This window comes from Nicotiana sylvestris, chromosome 10 (assembly GCF_000393655.2).
Source record: "Nicotiana sylvestris chromosome 10, ASM39365v2, whole genome shotgun sequence".
NCBI lineage: Eukaryota > Viridiplantae > Streptophyta > Magnoliopsida > Solanales > Solanaceae > Nicotiana > Nicotiana sylvestris.
The window spans coordinates 119,627,266-119,642,003 of record NC_091066.1 but is presented as its reverse complement, the minus strand read 5'-3'; the positions used below and the strand labels follow the sequence as shown (position 1 = coordinate 119,642,003).

The 14,738-nt window shown below is 34.3% G+C and overlaps 1 protein-coding gene and 1 non-coding gene across 2 annotated transcripts; one reads left to right on the top strand and one right to left on the bottom strand.

The window, feature by feature from the left end:
* The first annotated feature begins 327 nt into the window (after nucleotides 1-327).
* LOC104225270 (protein neprosin-like) lies at nucleotides 328-5,457 on the top strand. Its single transcript, XM_009777038.2, has 7 exons — nucleotides 328-1,144; nucleotides 1,236-1,322; nucleotides 1,591-1,803; nucleotides 2,261-2,425; nucleotides 3,053-3,106; nucleotides 3,241-3,387; nucleotides 4,877-5,457. The coding sequence occupies exons 1-7, from the start codon at nucleotides 782-784 to the stop codon at nucleotides 5,255-5,257; spliced, it is 1,410 nt and encodes a 469-aa protein (XP_009775340.1). The 5' UTR covers nucleotides 328-781; the 3' UTR covers nucleotides 5,258-5,457.
* Nucleotides 5,458-12,771: 7,314 nt separating this feature from the next.
* Nucleotides 12,772-12,875, bottom strand: LOC138880540 (small nucleolar RNA R71). Its single transcript, XR_011403274.1, has one exon. It is a non-coding gene; the product is annotated as a small nucleolar RNA R71 (small nucleolar RNA).
* Between the last annotated feature and the right edge of the window lie 1,863 nt (nucleotides 12,876-14,738).

Genomic DNA, 14,738 nt, shown 5'->3' with positions numbered 1-14,738 from the left:
GAAATATATCCATAGTTAATCTCTAAAATATAATAATAATAATAATAATAATTTGGAATGAGGGTAAAAGCTAAAATAACAACAAGCTGACACAAAGAACATCTAGGGAAGCGAGAAAGAGGAACACCTAAAGCAAAGAACTTTAGAACCCCCAGAATCAAGTGTAATTCTAATTCCTATCTGTCTTCAAACCCCAAGTAAAGCAATAGAGAACAGAGGACCCCCCCCCCCCCCCCAAAAAAAAAAAAAAAAAAAAACCCCACCTACCCCCTTATAAACATTATGCACTATAAAATTAGACATAGAAAAGCTAAAGTTTCAGTCTTTGTATTGGAGACTGGAAACACTCCTCCCACTACCCCACCCCTCTAAAACTCCATCCTTCAAGAAGCTCATAATTTCAGTCTCTCTCTCTCCACTTAATTCCTTCTTCATTTTCATTCAAAATAAAAAAAAAAAAAACAAAAATTAGTAGTACTACATGTCTTGATCACAACTCAATACAGTAGTATTTATTTGCCCACAGCCCACATGGAGTTAAAATTAAAACTCTAAAAATAGACGCACAACACAACCCATTCTTGTACATTTTATATTAGCTCATGCCTGGGAGTTGCTGTTAGTCAGAGAAGACTCAGAATTAGAAGGAGGAAAGAGAAGAAGGGAATTAATTCCATTATATTTTTTTAAAATTTTGAGAATTCTTGGAAATGGTGAAAAGAGTGATGAACATGTACTAGGCCTTTTGGTTTCTTGAATTCTAGTTCTTGTGCTGGAAATTATGGATTTGCTGGAACAAAATAATTGGTGTTTTCTTCATCATTACACAAGAAGACAATGCCACTATTGTACACAACAAATACAGACGGATTTAGAGGAAGAATTACAAGAAGAAGAAACAAGAAATTGTTCCAATTCCACAAGAGTTGTTATGGCTTCTAGCTGTTCCAAAATTTCACCAATCATTTCCATTTTTGTTTTCTTTCTCTTCTTTATCTTCTCTGTTTGTCCTGTTTTGTCACTAGAAATAGAAAACTTCAACTTAGCCAACCAAACTTTTAAGCCAGGTGATGAACTTCAGAAGATGAAAATGATTAAATCTCATCTCATGAAAATCAATAAACCTTCCCTCAAGACAATTCAGGTATTACCACATTTCCATTCTTTTCCGTTTCCATTTTGTCATCTTTATTTTTTTTTTAATTGTCTTAATAAATCTTTGAATTGTGATACAGAGTCCTGATGGAGATATTATAGATTGTGTATTATCTCATCAACAACCAGCTTTTGATCATCCTCATTTGAAGGGCCAAAAACCTTTGGTACTCCTATTTATGATACTCATTTTTAATTTGTATTCTTTTTTCTTCACTAGTTTATTTATGTGGCTCGACCTGATATTTCTGGTTAAGTAAATTTTATCATTTACGGTGCTAATATAAATTAGTCGAACCAATGTATTTTAAATGTCTGATGATTAAAACAAATTAAAGTTTTACCATTCCGCTACACCTTTAAAAATGATTTTTTAAACTTGTATTCAAGATTTCGAAATGTTAATAATTTTGAATATTTTCTCCTATATTATAGGAACCACCTGAGAGGCCAAAAGGGCACAACTCGAATTCCATGGAATTCGAAAATTTCCAACTCTGGAGATTGTCTGGAGAAACATGTCCAGAAGGAACAATTCCAGTACGAAGAACAAAAGAACAAGACATTCTAAGAGCTAGTTCCATTCGAAGATTTGGTCGAAAAATTAGAAGACCGATTCGTAGAGACACTACTAATAATGGCCATGAGGTTTGTGTTTTTCTTAACTTGTTAATTAGTTTATTTCAAAAATTTATGCTGGAACTATTTTCATGTTAAACTATTCTATTTTCAGAATAATATTTCAACAACTTTAAGTAATTTTTTTGTATGTGGTTGCTTTAACATGTTTTTGTGATCAAATGTTTGTTAGGTTACTATTTTTGGTCTATGCCGACTTTGATGTTTTTTCCCTTTTCCATATTTCACTAATTTCCAAATGCCTTTGCTTTGTCAATCTCCATCCATCTATTTCTACATTCAAATAATAGTCCTATAAACTTTATCATCCAAAATCAAGATTTTCAATTTTGAGATGCCCCATCTATTCTTCCTCATAAAATAAAATATGTATATTTTTAAATTATTTTCCTCTTAATTTTCTTAAAGAGAGCCTCTCTTTTTTCCTCTTACATTTTGTTACTTTTTCTATTTTTGGAAAAAACAGCATGCAGTAGGATATGTAACTGGAGAGCAGTATTATGGTGCAAAAGCAAGTATAAATGTGTGGGCACCTAAAGTTACCAACCAATACGAATTCAGTTTATCACAAATGTGGGTTATTTCTGGTTCATTTGGTGATGATCTCAACACCATTGAAGCTGGTTGGCAGGCATGTTCTTATTTATTTCTTTCACTTTATATTATACAACAACGACGACCAAGTGAAATTCCACTATTGAGGCTTCCGATATAAAATACTATGCAGTCATATAATATAATCTAATATTTCGTTAGAGTATACAAAATATTTACACTATCAAATTAAGTTGGCCTATAACAACAAGTAATTTCTTAGTATCAAGCGATATAGTAACTTAGAGAATAGGTTTCTATCTTTTTCTAGTTCTATTTGACCGCCTTAACTGTTTATTTTCCCTAATTTATTCCGAGATCATTTTTAAATAAAAAAGGGTTCACTGTTTTAAGATATTTTTATAAATTTTTGAGTTTCACCGGTAAGTCAATTCCTTCATAATTGAAGAAAATTTAAATTGGTAGAGATTGTTTTTCTCAGTACTTTTATGGAAAACGCGGTTTCTCCGATTTAAATGTGAAATGTACTCCAAAGGGTGGATAGTACTGAAAGAGCGAACCATTTCCTTTAGTTTCATTTAAAGCATCCATTAAACCTTCAGCTACCTTTCAAAATCAAAGAATCCATAGAATATTTATTTTTCCTGCTGTGCTGCAATGAAATTAATTAAGATAGCTAAATTATTTCATTTAATTACAACAGGTAAGCCCAGAGCTATATGGGGACAATTACCCACGGTTCTTCACCTACTGGACTGTAAGTTTTTACATACTGCATTTGTATTTCTTTATCCTTGTGATAATTAACATAAAACGACAATCTATTAAAATCCAAAATATTTCTTGAGTACTAATTTGTATCGATTTATGTTTTTCTAATGATTTATACAGAGCGATGCATATCAAGCTACAGGATGTTACAATTTGTTGTGTTCAGGATTTGTTCAGACCAATAATAAAATAGCAATTGGGGCAGCAATTTCTCCAACATCCTCTTATAATGGTGGACAATATGATATCAGCATCTTGATTTGGAAGGTAATTACACTTTTATTTATTAAAGAAAAGAAAGATTTTAATTTTTCTTTCCTAAAAACTTTGCCGTTTTTCCATAAGAATGTTAATTAAATTTTCGAAAAACCAATTAATTAATACATTTAAGAATTTTTCTTTCAACCGATAACTAAGATGATCGTAATTGAATCAAGAAAGTATGAATCATTTGCCTTTTTTTTTTTTTCCCGCTCAACCAAACCCCTTTCTTTGGCGCGTTTTCGGTAATTCCGCGGCTTTGGTAATTCGAAATTTAGAATCAATGGTATTGTCTTCTCTCTTTTTTTTTAAATTTATTTTACGTTGCCTCTTTATCTTTTCTTCCTACTTTTTTCTTATATTTTTGTTCTAAGCTAGCTAATTTAGTTTCTTCGGTTGAGGTCCAATATTGTTAAAATGCTTCATTTAAATGGGTATTTTACTTAATCGTGCAGACAGAAAATGGTTCTGAATTATTCATTTAATAAGTTGTTCAAAAATTAAAAGTAAAGGCAAAAAAAACAAAAACAAAAAAGCATTTAACATGAATTTACATCATGCTTGCATGTGTGTATGTATATACCAAAAGGGAAATCTTAAAGTAGCATTCATCGTATATTATTCAGTGGAAGTAATCATTTTGTTTGTGCTTTTTTTTTTTACCCCCACTTTGTAAGATTCTCTTGACTCTTCTTTCCCAAGCAAATTAAAGCATTCTCTGACCCATCCACTTGTTATTATTTTTCACTTTGCCCCCCACTTCATAATTAGCTCTCAAAATCTCATCCTTTGACTTAAAATTTGAAGAATTCCAATTAAAAGGCAATAAACAACATTATGGCTGGGACGTCAAATCCTTTTTGCCGCCGCAAGGTTGGCTAATCGTACGCAGCAGGCTCGGCAAAGTCTCACAGTATGAGATTTGGGCAGCGTTGGACAAAAAGGAGTGGAAAGATCTTATTTCGTCTAAGGGGTGGAGATCTATAGAAAAACACTTTGACCTCTTCGGGTCTAGTGGTGCTTGCGGCTTTTCTTATTTCGGATTGGATTGAAAATACTGGACAGGAAAACAAACTGTCAAGCCTTTCAAGCCTTTCAAGCCCTACTAACTAAAGGGGATGCGCATGTTTCGTTACACCTTTTCCTCAATTTAGCTATAAAACTAAACCATCTCCATTAACTTCTTTTCTTTCTCTTTCATCGCAATGAGTGTATTTCAAATACTCCTAGATGATTTATCTGATTTCAAAATAATTAATTTCCCTTATTCCTCCCCCTAAAACCTCTATACATGGGATATTATCACTTTTAACCTGTACCAAAAGCTATTTAAATCTGGTAGCAAAAAAAGTGTATAAAATTTGTATATAACATACATAATGTATATATATATATATATATAAAATATTTAAATTTTATACATTTTTCAACTATTATTTTTACCGCGGCTATACGATGTCATTTGTAATGACTTAGATTATATATATATATGCAGGATCCGAAGCATGGACATTGGTGGCTGGAATTTGGATCAGGAGTATTGGTAGGATATTGGCCATCATTTTTATTTACACATCTTAGGGGTTCAGCAAGTATGATACAATTTGGAGGTGAAATAGTGAATAGTAAAGGAGGCAATGGATTTCACACATCCACACAAATGGGAAGTGGTCATTTTGCTGGTGAAGGTTTTGGAAAAGCTTCTTATTTTCGGAATTTACAAGTCGTCGATTGGGACAATAGTTTAATACCATTGTCTAATCTCAAAGTCTTGGCTGATCATCCTAATTGTTATGATATTCAAGGTGGGATTAATCGTGTTTGGGGTAATTATTTTTATTATGGAGGACCTGGAAGAAACCAACGTTGTCCTTAAATTAAACATATTTTTTTTTAAAAAATCTTTTTGGTTCTTAGTTTTGGGTGATTGGGGTGTACTTTTTATTCTTTCCATTGTATTCTCAAGTCTACCAAGTGGTTCATTAAATTAGTTATACCACCTTTAACTAGGGGAGTCGTGTAAATTTTGGCAAAGAGAATAGTGAATATAATATAGTATGTTTTTTGCTGTGCTAATTATTTAACACTCTTTCGTATTTTCTATTTTTTCCCTATCATGAAGAGTGTCAATTTCCAATTAAATGTTGATGCTTAGCTTGTAGTAATTTGATACCTGTTATGCACATATGTTTTCCTTAAAATATACATATTCCTTACGTCATGGCATAAGTGACACTTTCTGTTTTGCGAATATCAAACTAGATGGCTGACTGTTAACTGTTTTATTCACCATTGATGAGAGGATATTACAACTTATAATATTTTTTTTATGTAAATCTTTATTTAGAAAATGATATTATCTATGTCCAATTTAACCCTCAAAGTAGGTTAATTGGCTTTAAAAAAAAAGTGACAAATAACTAGAGACATGCATATGGAGCAAGTGTTTTCAGGACGAAAATGTAGGCGGTCCAAGGAACAATTGTATTACGTACCCACATTTAAACACTAAGATTACACTGATAATCATAACCATCATTTCTAAATCCACACACCAGTAATCAAGTAGCACTAGTAATTATTGTTAATTAGTACGTAGCATCAGTTTTATCTCTTTGACAAAGCTAAAGTTAGAAATTCCAAGAGCCAAGACATTTTCATAGGAAATTTACCATCAATATGCCTTTAAGAAATGGAAAGAGAGGAGGATGGCAGAAAACAGACTTAAATTGGACTACACTTTGGTATTCACTAAGGGGGGCCGGCTCATTACATCTTTACTTGATGTACAAGATATTCTGTAGAACTTAATGAATGAATGGAAGATTGAGTAAGAGTAAAGTAAGTCCTACATATTGTAGGCCTTTTAGACCGAAAATGATAATTTATTAGAATAAATATTCCTCTCGTAAAGTACTTTGTTTGAAACCCTTTTTTTCAAACCATAACTAATCTTTAAAGATCATAAAAATGAGAAACACAAAATTAAGAAATATAACTTACCAATAATAATCAGTACAATGACATTGAGAAGTTCTTTTATACGACAGTCGACATCTATACAATTTATCTCCTTAATGACTACATTGTGGTATATACAAAAGATTAAGACTTCTAATGGACCTTACACTTTGTGAAGGTGAATTAGTCGGGTCCCATTGTGAATTGGATACCGGACGGGAACTTAAAACGTTTTTTTTAAATAAATAAATTTATCGGCTTTTGTATATTAGTTGTAGGATTTTGTTTTTGTTACTCTTAGGTAGGTGAAGAGTGCTAAAATATATAGGTGGCGGCATGCAGTGTTGGCTCAGGTAGATGTGATAATTTTTTTCTTCAATTGGAGCATTAAGGCTATTGATAGATAGATGCCATTAACTGTTCTTCTGCTACTTCTTAATGAATCCACCAACTTTCACAGATTGTGATTGTATGAAAACAATATTGATCTCAAGTTCTGATATGTGGCAGACTCGTTTTTGGGAGGGCCACTTGAGAAGCATTCAATTTTGCAATTAAAATTTGGAAAAACTTTGACAATGAATATGAAAGAAGGGTCGGTACAATTGGGGACTAGATATATATAATAATCATTTCGTGGGGATATGACGGATGACATTTGTTGACCTTTGCCATATAAATTGTGATGGATTACGGCCTAGTGTGCAACGAAATGGGAAAATATTGAGAGATTAATATTTAAACCACATCATAAGCAAAAGATGCTAGATGAATCCTTTTCATTTGTTTAAGTGTTAGTGGGTAGAGTTTTCGATATCTAAATGTAGCTAGTGCTAGATTGAATGGTCTAAGTGCATACTTGCACACTCGCCTAATAATCAAACTTAAATAGTTATCCACTCAACCGTTTAAACTAAAAATAGCTGGCAGATATATAATATATGTATAATTTATATAATCATTATATAATTTATGTATACGAACTACAAAAGGTAAACAGTGAATTTGGGTGGATATTTGTGTAAACATCCGTAAACTAAATAGATTAAATTGTGATGGACCATGGGGTCAATGTTGATAGATCATATTTATACCTACGAAAGTTCTATCAACGCATATCTTGCATTTAAGGGTGACTTCTCATACGTACCTTTGCACATATTAGAATTAGTTGTACGCAACTTATCACTCTCCATTAATATTGGACATTCAAGATATCATCAATGTCCACGTTCTCTAGAACATTTGTAGGGAATTATAACGTCATCAGCTAGAGAATTCTATATAATCTGATTTCATTTGGATATTATCATTTACACGCGATAATATATGACATGGACAATTAGTAACTCGTATCTATATGTATGGACTAAAATAAAATAGAATGTTTACATTCCTATACATTATATGAAACTATATTACCTTCCCTACTCAAGTTTTACTATAATTATATTTTATATACCCAATTATCATTTATGTACATTTTAAGGAAATTAATGATAATAATTATTATCCTAAAATCACTCTAACGTATCTTCCATTCCCTCCACGTTTCTCTCTCTACATCCCACCCCCTCTCCCCCGCGTATCTTACACAAAAAAGCAGCAATTCCACCAATGACAGTCATTAAAAAGCTTTGAAGCTTTGAATTCGAATTTGGGTTTTCAAAAAATATTATTTGTTTGAATTAAGTGTTGTTGCAAAGAATTGGGATTCTCTCTACGTCTCTCTATATCTCTCAATCCCTAATTTCAGTAATGTAAATAAAAAAGAGAGCAACAATTCCACCGTTGACAGCCATTAAAAAGCTTTGAATTCGAATTTGGGTCTTCAAAAAACATTATTTGTTTAGATTGAGTGTTGTTGCAAACAATTGGGAATATGGTTTGGAGTTTATATCTCAATTTTGAGGGTGTTTTAGTGAAGATTAGACTTGATTTTGGCTGAATTTCAGATTGAAACTCGAAGAAGAAGAAGAAGAAGAAGAAGAAGAAGAAGACATGATATATATTATATTTATGAAATTGTAGAAAAATTGTATTCTGTTGTTTATATATATATATATATATTTACTACCATTTTTTTTACTACCCAGGGTTTCGATACATTTCGCAATTGAGAAATCTCTACTGGCGCGGGTGCTATCCGAGAACAATTAGCCGATCTAGATTTACGAATTATTATAGAGAATTCGTTGGTAGAATGGGAAGAATTGGGGGAAGAAGGGCACACAAGGAATGAATGGGAAGATCGAAAAGTTGGAAGAAGAAAGGACTTTTTGGTTAGACGAGTGGAATTGGCTAAGCATTTTATTCGAACAAATATAGAGCTAGAATAGATGGTTTTGTGTCTATTACCAGTTCTTCCTCCTGAGTTGAGACCGATCATTCAGATAGATGGGGGTAAACTAATGAGCTCAGATATTAATGAACTCTATAGAAGAGTTATCTATCGGAACAATACCCTTACCGATCTATTAACAACAAGTAGATCTACGCCAGGAGAATTAGTAATGTGTCAGGAGAAATTAGTACAAGAAGCCGTGGATACACTTCTTGATAATGGAATCCGGGGACAACCAATGAGGGACGGTCATAATAAAGTTTACAAGTCATTTTCTGATGTAATTGAAGGCAAAGAGGGAAGATTTCGTGAGACTCTGCTTGGCAAACGAGTCGATTATTCAGGACGTTCTGTCATTGTCGTGGGTCCTTCACTTTCATTACATCGATGTGGATTGCCTCGTGAAATAGCAATAGAACTTTTCCAGACATTTGTAATTCGTGGTCTAATTAGACAACATCTTGCTTCGAACATAGGAGTTGCTAAGAGTAAAATTCGAGAAAAAGAGCCGATTGTTTGGGAAATCCTTCAAGAAGTTATGCAGGGACATCCTGTATTGCTGAATAGAGCACCCACTTTGCATAGATTAGGCATACAGGCATTCCAGCCCGTTTTAGTGGAGGGGCGCGCTATTTGTTTACATCCATTAGTTTGCAAGGGATTCAATGCTGATTTTGATGGAGATCAAATGGCTGTTCATGTACCTTTATCCTTGGAGGCTCAAGTAGAGGCCCGTTTACTTATGTTTTCTCATATGAATCTTTTGTCTCCGGCTATTGGGGATCCCATTTCCGTATATATGTATATATATATATATATATATATATATATATATATATATATATTTGTTTGAAAGTTAAACAATATTGTATAAAAATTATATTTAAGTTGCATGATATTGTAGTTATATATAACTGAGTAGAATAATATAAGAAAATTGTAGATAAGTTGTATATAAATTGTATCATATATAATTAGTTGTATGAAATTTGTTTTTACTATGTATAAATCAGATACAAAATATACAAAAGACATATTGTATAAATTTTGTATTTAAGTTATATGTTATTGTAGTTGTATTTAACTGGGTAGAAATAGTATGTGAAATAGATAAGTTGTATAATATATAATTAGTTGTATGAAATTTGTTTTTACTGTGTATAAATCAAATACAAAATATACAAAAGACATATTATATAAAATTTGTATAAATTATATTTAAATGGTATGATATTGTAGTTGTATATAATCATTGAATTATGAACAACTTTCAAAACTCTGTCCCAAGGAAATGGGCTTTGTTATACTGCCGTGCTTGCATATTCCCTAGCAAAAAGTATCCATTTCTTCTGATATTGATAAATCTGCTTCTGCTTCTGGAGGAAACTTGGAGTGGGAATCCATCTTCCAACTGCTATCTGCCCCTAAGCATAAAAATATAGAAGGGTATAACTTTTTCCTTCTCGTTGTTAATGATACAATTAATTGTACAGACGAAACCTTTTGTCCAAAGGCAGATTTCCTTGTATTTTTTGTAACATTTCAAATCTCAAAATTCAGCCCATGATACCTACCTATATTTCTGTCTCTTGGGAATCAACCTTAACATTTGTTCGATTATATCGTCAGCAGTCAGCACTAACAAAGAAAAGAAGAAAAAAATGAAAACCCGCATTCTTATGATAACTGTAGATTTAAAATATTTCGACATCCAAGCGTGGGTGGAAGATCGAGAAAAGGGGAAAGAGGAGCGAAAAAAGGAAAATGATGTAACTATATCCCTTGATTGAAAGCACAAATAATGGATTGAGAGTATTTGAAGGTGGATTATATATATTTTGTAAACAAAACTTATTTATGCGGGGTAATTAACTAAACATGAACATTAAAGATAATAAAATTTTAAATAGTGTATAAGAATAAAAAAATTCCAAATAAAATTGTGTTGAAATTTGACCGCGAGCTTGATAAAATTTGAACTCAAATTTCGATAGAGGCGGACTGTTCACCTCAAACTCTTAAACAGTAACACTTGCAAATTTGTATTGAACTTACTCCCAATTAGTTCAATAAAAAGCTATGTGCTAACATTTCCTTAAAGAATCTTGCTTTCTATTCTCTCTGAAGCAAAGATAAATTTACTATTTAGATGACTCAACATCGGTGGTGTATAGTGTCTCCAACTTTAATGATAGAACTATTGGTATTTTTTTTTTTATGTGTGTGGTATTGTTGCTCCCTAATCCACTTTGATATTTGGATTAAAGTATATATATTTATATGTATATAGTCTTTCATTTTATTCGTGTTTCGTGGATTTCGGATGTGAAATGTATTGATTTATGATAATTCGTGGTGTTTTTATGTGTAAGAATCATCCGGAGGCAATATGAGGTGAAAGGTGCGAGATTAGAGCCAAAAAGGAGCAAAGTTGAAATATGGCCATTTGTAGCGCCACAAGCAGCGTGGGGGCGCTACATGTGGTGCAGAAGTCAGAATCTTTATTTTCCCAGCGCCAGGGATAGCGCCCTACGCTACCCAGGGCGCTGGTGACAGGAAGTTTTTCCTACTTCGTCCGGGACAAGGTTAATTCGGTCCAAGACATGCCCAACGCGTATAAAAGCAAGACTAAGCCTATTTTGAGAGGAGACACCACTTTGAAGGAAAAATACACACGAGGAACACCCGAGAGCGAGGATATCTCAGTTTTCTTCATCTGTTCTTAGTATTTTCAATTATTCAACACTTATAAATTTGTTTTGATATTATCACGAGTGGCTAAAAGCCATAGTTCTGGGTTTGTGATTTAGCCATGAATATTGTTGTTTAAAGTTGACTTAACCTTGATTACAGTTCACCAATATATGATTGTTTCCTTAATTCTGTGATTAATTGCTATGCTTGCGAAAACTACGTTTAGATTAGAGAAGAATTGAAGAGAGCATGATCTTAACTCTTGTGTGTGTGTGGGGGGGGGGAGAGATTTGTGGTTAGGAGAGGAATATACCTAGTTACCGTGCTTAATTAAATATCATAATCTTAGTGCGTTCTTAATAGATATTCCATAGGAATATATACGTTAATATATTTTGAATAGGCGAGTAGGAATCCGGGAGAATACTACGAGAGAAATTGTCTGATTAGTTAGCAACCATGAGTGAATTGTATGATAGGGGGAGTTAATTAGAGCATAATAGGATTGGTGAATCGATCATAACCCTGGAATATTTGTCTCTACTGAATACACAACAACTATTTTGCTGCTTGATAAATTAGTTACTTGTTAGAATTAGTGCTTGGTATAATCACACTTTTGAACTCCGAAATATTTGACTGAATAATAATCTTGGTGAAACCAATAGGTAGTTACACAAGTCTCTGTGGGTTCGATACTCGACTTATTATTTTATTACTTGTACGACCACGTATACTTGCGTGTGCGTTTGGGAGCAACAAGTTTTTGGCGCCGTTGCCGGGGACTTTAATATTGACTACTTTCTAATATTTACTTTAGTTGTTTATTTTGTCAAGTCTAACGTTTCTTTTTGATTGCTCAGCTCTCAGGAATTTTGATTGAATACGAAGGGTCAGAAGCCATGATAGATTTCAAGGCTTTGACCCCGAACCTGAGAGAACATTTCACATGAGCTTGAGGGAAGCAAGGGATACAAATAATCTTTAAGCACTTGTTCAGTTTCCTGTGGTCATGGCGGAGGAGCAACATATGGTTGTTCAGGAAGTGGCGATGCCCAACATTTCTAATGTCACTTCCAGCATCGTGAAGCCCAGAATCACTGGGCTTTGAACTAAAATAGAGCATGATCCAGCTACTATATGCGAATGGACAATTTATGGGTCTTCCACACGAGGATCCACAACAACATATCCGAAACTTCTTGGAGATTAGTGATACTTATATCACTAACGTAGTCACTCCAGACTATGTGAGGCTCACACTGTTCCCATTTTCTCTGTTGGGTAAAGCAAAGCGGTGGTTGAAGGCTGAACCAGCTAGTTCTATTACATCATGGAATGATCTGGCGAAGTAATTTTTGGCAAGGTTCTTCCCTTCAGGCAAAACTGCAAAGATCAGAAATGAGATAGTTGCTTTTAAATAGAAATCGAGGGAGTCTTTATACTCAGCTTGGGAAAGGTTCAAAGGGTTTCCAGAGACTGTCCTCATCATAATCAGACAAATAAAGTGTTAGCTCACACTTTTATAGAAGGGCTAAATCCTGAGAAAAAGATTGTGATGGATGCTGCAGCGGGAGGTAAAGGGTTGGAGAAAAACTTTGATGAGATATATGCATTATTGAACAAATTCTCCAAAAGCAATCCTGATTGAAAGAAGAGATGGGCTGACACACAGTGCAAAAATATGCAGGGGTTCTCGAATTAGATGTCGTCTCTGCATTATCAGCACAGGTTGCCACATTGGCCAACCAAGTTAATAATATGACCTTGGTAATTAACAAGTAACAAGCTCAGCCAGTGCAACATGTTCAATTATTTTGTGAAGTATGTGGAGAGGGTCACACGAGCGACTTATGCCAGCTAATCCAGAGTCTGTCTATTTTGTGGGTAATGCAAATAGGGTCCAGACAAACCAGTATGGGAACACTTACAATCCTAACTGGAGGAACCACCCTAACTTCTCATGGGGTGGAAACCACGGTGTTCCGAATCAGTACAGGCCATAAGCTCCTCAATAGCAATATAGACCACCACAAGCTGAATAACCTACAAACCTGATGAGTTATATTGAGGAGATGCTAAAGAAATTGATGGCTGACCAGCAGGCCCAAGTAGAAGCGATGAGAAATTTGGAGCGACAAATGGGACAACATTGCCAGTGCCCAAAATATTCGACCGGTTGGAGATCTTCCAAGCGACATTGAGGCTAATCCTAAGGCATCTATTAATACTGTATCATTGAGGAATGGGAGATTGTTAGAAGAAGTCCCATCGAAAAAGAGGAAGCAAGTGACCTTTCATGAGAAACTGGCCACTAGAGAAGCAGAATCAGAAAAAACAAAGGAGTCAAAAAAGCCAGTTGAAGAAGTCGTGGCTAAGCAACTGCCACTATTAGTTGCGAGGCCACCCTCTCCGCTCCCTCAGAGATTGTAGAAAGTGAATGATAATGCCGCTTATAAAAAGTTTCTTGATATTTTAAAGCAGGTGCAAATAAATATTCCACTGGTAGATGTCCTGCAAGAAGTGCCCAAATATGCCAAGTACATCAAGTACATAGTGGCAAATAAGAAAAGGTTGATAGAGTTCGAGACTGTGGCACTCATTGAAGAATGTAGCTCAAGACTTCAAAGCAAGCTACCTCACAAATTGAAGGATCCAGGTAGTTTCATTATCCAAATCTCGATTAGTAAGCACACAGTCGGGCGCTCTTTGTGTGATCTTGGGGCGAGCATCAATTGGTGCCGCTATCTGTATTCAGACAGTTGGGGTTGGATGAGCCTCACCCAACCACTGTAATTTTATAGTTGGCTGATCGCTTTCTTTCTCATCCCGAAGGAGTGATTGAAAATGTGTTAGTTCAAGTGGGTTCTTTTATATTCCATGCTAATTTTTTTTATCTTGGACTATGAGCCTAATCAGGAAGTCTCATTTATTTTGGGGCGTCCATTCTTAGCCACGAGCTGAGCTATCATTGATGTACGTGAAAGAAAGATGATGATAAGAGTGGGTGATTGAGTGGAGGTATCCAATGTGTATAAAACACTCAGATTACCAGTCCACTATGACGAGCTATCCATGATTTATGTGGTGGGAAGTGATGTGACGTCATTGGTACCTTATATGAGCCCCATAGATCCTCTTGAATGAACCTTGATTGGGGATGAAGACGACAGTAAAGAAGCGATGATGGAAGAAATTGAGCAAGTACTTAACATGTCTTGCAGTTATGTCCATGGGTTTTGGAGATTTAAGGAGTTGGACATGCCTGTTACTTTGACCCCTCCTAAGCCATCTATTGAAGAAGCTCCAAAGCTAGAGCTTAAGCCCCTTCCAGCGCATCTGCGCTATGCTTATTTAG